Source organism: Danio rerio, chromosome 21, assembly GCF_052040795.2.
Source record: "Danio rerio strain M-AB ecotype USA chromosome 21, GRCz13ab, whole genome shotgun sequence".
NCBI lineage: Eukaryota > Metazoa > Chordata > Actinopteri > Cypriniformes > Danionidae > Danio > Danio rerio.
Window position 1 is genome coordinate 9,894,963 of NC_141041.1, and position 6,040 is coordinate 9,901,002.

At 37.9% G+C, this 6,040-nt stretch overlaps 1 protein-coding gene across 1 annotated transcript; it reads right to left on the bottom strand.

Annotated features, from left to right (window-relative positions):
• Positions 1–2,113: 2,113 nt before the first annotated feature.
• On the bottom strand, positions 2,114–4,199 carry LOC147838759 (uncharacterized). The gene is made up of 2 exons (XM_087300732.1): positions 4,084–4,199; positions 2,114–3,868 (listed from the first exon to the last, which is right to left on the bottom strand). The coding sequence occupies exons 1-2, from the start codon at positions 4,159–4,161 to the stop codon at positions 2,999–3,001; spliced, it is 948 nt and encodes a 315-aa protein (XP_087156858.1). The 5' UTR covers positions 4,162–4,199; the 3' UTR covers positions 2,114–2,998.
• Between the last annotated feature and the right edge of the window lie 1,841 nt (positions 4,200–6,040).

Consider the following 6,040-nt stretch of genomic DNA (forward strand, 5'->3'; position numbering starts at 1 on the left):
GCGTCTTTATGGAGAGAATACTATAAGCGAATCCAGATTTCAGCGTTTGCAGATGAGAACAGCTCTCAGGTAAACAATAATCCCCCTTAGACACGTAAGTTATTGTTGTCGAGCGTCGCGTACACTGTTAATCCACACGTGACTCCAGCTGCGCTCTCACAGAGAGAAAATGAAAACGAAACTTAACGGCAGCAAACTATAAAAGCAACACTTCACGCTTGTTTTGCCAACATGCATTAATGCATCACACTGTAAGACGTAATAAGACACACTCTGGAACAGACGTCCAGTCTGCACGCTGGAATACACGCTATTATGTCATGACCGTGACGCAGCTTCAAAAATTCGTTTCAAAACGGAAGTACAAATTTGCTTGAAATAACGCAAAAACAACCAATTTACACTTTTTAGTGAAATATAGGTGTCCTAATAGTGTTTTTAGCAGTGTGGGACTGTCAACAGCTCAAAAAATGTGTTTTGGTGTTTCGTGACCCTTTAACGCCTCGTGACTAAAGGGTGTAAATGTGATCGTGCACACCAATGCGCAAAACGCCAGGCGCAAAAGCGCCATTTAAAAAACCGCCTCATGCTCTTTTTTTTTGTTTGTTTTAACGTGCCACGTCTAAACCTTCTCCACCAATCAAATTGGCATTTTTGTTTACGTGCACAGAGCTGCTAAAGTTACACAGCATATGAACTAGAGCTGCTTATTGCTGTGTGAACAATAATAATTTCTTCATCGCTAGAGCTGGAGCTGCTACTTGAACCATCAAGGCTTGTTCGAGTCACCAGTAACTTTATAAACAAGCATTTCAACTTCCTCTCTTCCTCTTCTTCTGTGTTATAAGCGGGGTGTCAAAGGCTTAAAGTTGTGTAGCGCCATCTAACGTCAAGGAGGGATTTTGCATACTCTTTAGCTTGACGCCAGATAAAATCGCTTGGGTTTGAATCCGGAAAAACATCTCGTAAAACGCTGATGACCAGAGGTGCTCAATCCCTAAAAAGATGCAAAATTGTTTGTTGTCTTGACCACAAAATTCACACATATATGAAATATTAAGTTTGAATCTTTCCAAAACATGTTTAGCAGAATAAATTCTATAAAGTATTTTCTATGACACTTCTTTAACCTCTTAAAGGAGCCTCAAGCCTCATCTGGGCCTGCTTAGTGATCCTAAATGTATGAGCTATATGAGCTATAATATATGAACCATATGAAAATTATAAAAATGTACTAATGTTCAATACCCAGCTCGGGTATCGAAAATAATGTGAATTTAAGTGTAAATAACTTTTGTACAGCAGAATAAAAACCAATGTGATGCATATGTGCATAAAATAGAGCTTCTACACTTTCAAACAAAACCTCTTAAGGGTGTCTGGTGCAATGCTAGCCCTTTAAATATTAAAGGGAAATTCGATGACGTCACAGACCTGGTTTGAGAGGTTAATTTAGTTATGTATGCAAATCTTATTTGTCAACTTCCAAGCTTTATACCAAGAAATATTAATAAATAATGAAAGAAACACTGTTGTTTTAAAACATCAATATTTTCAATGATAATGTTTTCACATGGATTAACTATGCTAATCCCTTCTGAGCCTATCTAGCCAGATGAGAGTTGTGCTCGTCGGAGTGTTCATCCTGCTGGATCTAATCTCACTATATTTGTAAAAACGTGATATTTTATTCATCTTGTTTATATCTAACAACATATTCCTGACTTTGGTCTTTTGAATCTATTACTTGTTTTGAGGTAACTTGTTTTGGCTGAGCACAAAGATAAGTTAATAATTAATGTTACCACGTACCCTACATTCTGGATATTGACTGATTGCTTGCCTTTATTTCCTTTAATGTATAAACATAATGTATGTTATACTTTTATAATGGCCATTATTGATTATTAAAACTGATATTCAGCAAAAGAGAGGGTATGTTTCGTATTTTCAGTGTAAATGAAGAGGAGGCAGTAATGTTAAGCTTCGTTTTGTTATGAATACGCATACAGTAAAGATGACACTCATATATGCAGCACACCTCAACATTTCTACTGTCTGTTAAGTTCCTAATATCAAAATGAAACTAGCAGTTTCTTATATCATGTTTTCATTTTATTGTTGAGAAAGTGAAACAACGTAGCCAGGATGATGTGAATGAGGTTATAAAGTACACTGTTCCCTTTGAAGATTAACCTGACATGTCCTTGAGAGTCTGTTTTCCAGATCAAACTTACCAAGTCTGAACTTACAAGGAGAGGATGCAGGACTGAACTGTGTGTAGGCTACTTAATATTGAGGAAAAAGCCCCAATCAGATAGGCGAATATCAGCAGGCGCGCCTCCGTTTTCAGATGTCTCTGTTTTCCCCCATCCACACTGAGACGGAGCAGCAGCAGTTTAGAATGAAAACAGCCTCTTCATCGTTTCCCAAACACTGTTTTTGGCACTCGAAAACTCTGGCGTAGTGTGGACGGATGGCGTAAGCGTAGCAAAACGTATGCGTTTTCAAACTAAAACGCATTAGTGTAAACGGGGCCTAAAATAGTTTTTTTTTTATTATTTTTTAGGGGTTTTTCACCTTTATTATGACAGGACAGTAGAGAATTCAGACAGGAAAGCATTTGGAACAGAGAGAGGGGAAGGATCGGCAAAGGACCTTGAGCCAGGTATCGAACCCGGGTCGCTGTGGGCACGTTGGTGCTATATGTCAGCGCGCAGTACCACTAGGCTACTGGCGCCAACATTTTTTTTAAAGCATAGCTAAAGTCAAACTGCAGGAAAGTGTCTGAAAGCTTTTGACACCGCCAGAACTTTTGATCACAATGGCCATTATTCAGCTGTCAGAAAACATGTCAAACCAAAGATCAGAGATTTTAGCCTAGAATTACAGGAATTATTAGAGTTTCGCAAATTTGTCTCATATGACCAAATCGTGGTTTAAGTCGCAGTGTGAGGAGGGTTTAGGTTACACATCTCATTCTGGAGTTATTTCAAAACTACAGTATTTGACACACGGTAAAGGGCAGTTTTCCCACCCGGTGGAGAAAGAGAAATGGCTGCACCAAACCACCCAGTGAAGAACTATAACCTGAGGTAAATAGGAGCATTTCAGCATTCCTAACTGAACCCAATAAAAGGTCTGAAATAATAATAGGAGCATATATGATAACCGTGCTCACAGTAGTTATCAGAATGAGCTGAAACGCTTTTTTCTTCACGTGGTTTTCCTCTTTCTCTCTCATTCTCTCTCCAGGTCCTGACTGTTTCAGAGCTCTGAGAACAGCCAAACAGCAGAACAACTGGATGGAGAGGAAGAGGATGAGCTGAGCAATGGTGAAATAAAACAACAAGTTGAGGAGTTCATAATGAAGAAACAAAGCGACAACCCAGCAGGAAGAAACCAATGAAGTCCAGACAATAACACAGCAGATCACTCGATATCTGAGAGGTTTGAACTTCAGAAAGGTTACAGGATGAACCACTGCCAGGTAACGCTCAACACAGATCAGACTCTGAAACAGAGAATGGCCAGTCATGGGTGGTCCTTGTCCACAAAAAAAAGCAACTAAAATCAGCGTGCCATCTAAGAACACATATAACAGATTGTTTAAACAGAGAATGATGTCACAGATGGAGAGGTTTAGAGTGAAGAACTCTGCTGCAAGTCCATTGCCTGATCCTCTCACTATAAGATAAATCACGTAAACGTTTGCAGGAAAACAAAATGCAATGGTGATCATATTCATTGCTAAAATGATTTCAGCAACATTGCTCATAGTACTATTAAAAGAACCATTTGATCCATCAGTAGGGAAGATCTCACTGGTCAGGTTCATCTTTTCACAAAGTTCAGTCAGAAAACACAACTGTGAACAATGAATGAGAGACACATTGTTAGCCCACTAGAACAATCTGGGTATATAATAACTCTTAAAGTTCACATTTGAAATTGACATGAGGTTTCAGTATAGAGCAGAATATTTTCAAAGACAACACTTTAAAATAAATAACTTTAATAAGTTCTTATTTAGGAGTTTAATATTTAAAATGATTTAAAAGTAATTTTAAATAAGTTTATTACCTCAGTCCTGCCGTTCACGATAACATCTGTAAAAAAAATGATCTGTAAGAGGTAGTCACATGAGATAAAACCAGTCATCTGTTTGACAGGGACTGATGTGGCATATTTATATCTGCACCCTCCATGCAAATACACCCAACATATTAGTGTTTGTTAAAGGTTTTTCATACACGAGATGAGAGCATTAAAGCAACAATATCATGTTCATCTTTATCTCTAAACACACGTCAATAAAGTAAAATGATTTATCATGGATTAGCTTTAGTTAAATAGAGAATTTTATACCCAGATTAGACATACTTTGTAAAACAAATACCTGCCTAACCTTTACAAAATCATCCCAAATCACATGAACAATGTGGGGAAAATGCTCTTCCTGACAGTCTTCTATTAAATGTTCTCAAACTGTGGTACACATAAAACTAGTGGTACGCAGGCTACCTTCTAGTGGTGCGCGGAGGAATCGCTGAATAATTAAAGTAAAACAATGAACACACTTTTAACCCTTTGACTCGTTTCATAACATTGATCTGATTAGTAAATTGATTTTAGTGGACTAAACCTTTTATTTTTTGTACAATGTTCTAATGTTTGTTATGTATTCTATTGGTATTCTTCAATTTTTGAAACAGATGTTGGGGCGTATCCTGTATTTTTATATCCCAATGTTGACAGGTATAGTTTAATCACTTGCTTTTCTGACACATGTTGCATGTATATATGAATTTGTATATTTAAAAAAGTCACAAAAAGTTTATACATGAGAATATAGCCTATATTAATGGGGTACACAAAACATTTCCAGGTTTGAGGAATAGGCTACTACTATATGTTAATACTTTAGCTTTAGGTACAGCAGTTTTCTTTTTAATTTTTAAGAAAAGTGCCATTTTAATTAACTTTTAAAAGCACATTTTAATTTAAACATTGACTCTTTATTTATTTTTTTTACCTGTAAGCATAGTACAATTTTTATTTAATCATTCATTCAATCATTTATTCATTTTCTTGTCGGCTTAGTCCCTTTATTAATCTGGGGTCGCCACAGTGGAATGAACCGCCAACTTATCCAGCAAGTTTTTACGCAGAGGATGCCCTTCCAGCCACAACCCATCTCTGGGAATCATCCACACACACATTCACACACACACTCATACACTACGGACAATTTAGCCTACCCAATTCACCTGTACCACATGTCTTTGGACTGTGGGGGAAACCGGAGCACCCGGAGGAAACCCACGCGAACGCAGGGAGAACATGCAAACTCCACACAGAAACGCCAACTGAGCCGAGGCTCGACCCAGCGACTTTCTTGCTATGAGGCAACAGCACTACCTACTGCGCCACTGCTTCGCCCTACAGTGTTAATGTTTAAACTATTTAAAATGTTTAAAGTGGCTGACAATAATAAATATTCTTAATAGGAGAAAATAATCTGCCAATTTAATTTACTGAATTAGGTCTACTATGCCACTGTACTTCCTGGCCCGGATTGGCTAATCGGGAGGACAGGGGGAATTGGCCGGTTTTTGGCTGCGGGGGCCGGTGTCCCTGTAGCTGCTTTGACACTCAGCAGTCTTGAACATTTTTTTCATTTATTTATTTATTTGACCATAGCCTCACTCTTTTTATTCGTTATTTTGCCGCAGCTCCGATCTTTTGCAGCCTCGTGAGCAAAATGCAGCCTGCAGGTTAATGATGATGGAACCATCATTCGACCACAAACAGCACTAACATGATAGTGCCATTGTGGTCCCGGGGTCAGCACGATGCCTTACGACACCACCGACGATTCGAGTCTCACCTCAGTAATTATTATTTTTATTTATTTATTTATTTTTCTTTCATTTTCAGTGTTAAGACAGATAATACTGTGTGGGTTACTTATAGGTGTACATATTTTATTTGTTGTGTGACCACCATTACAAAGGACTGGATATCTATAAAGAATTTT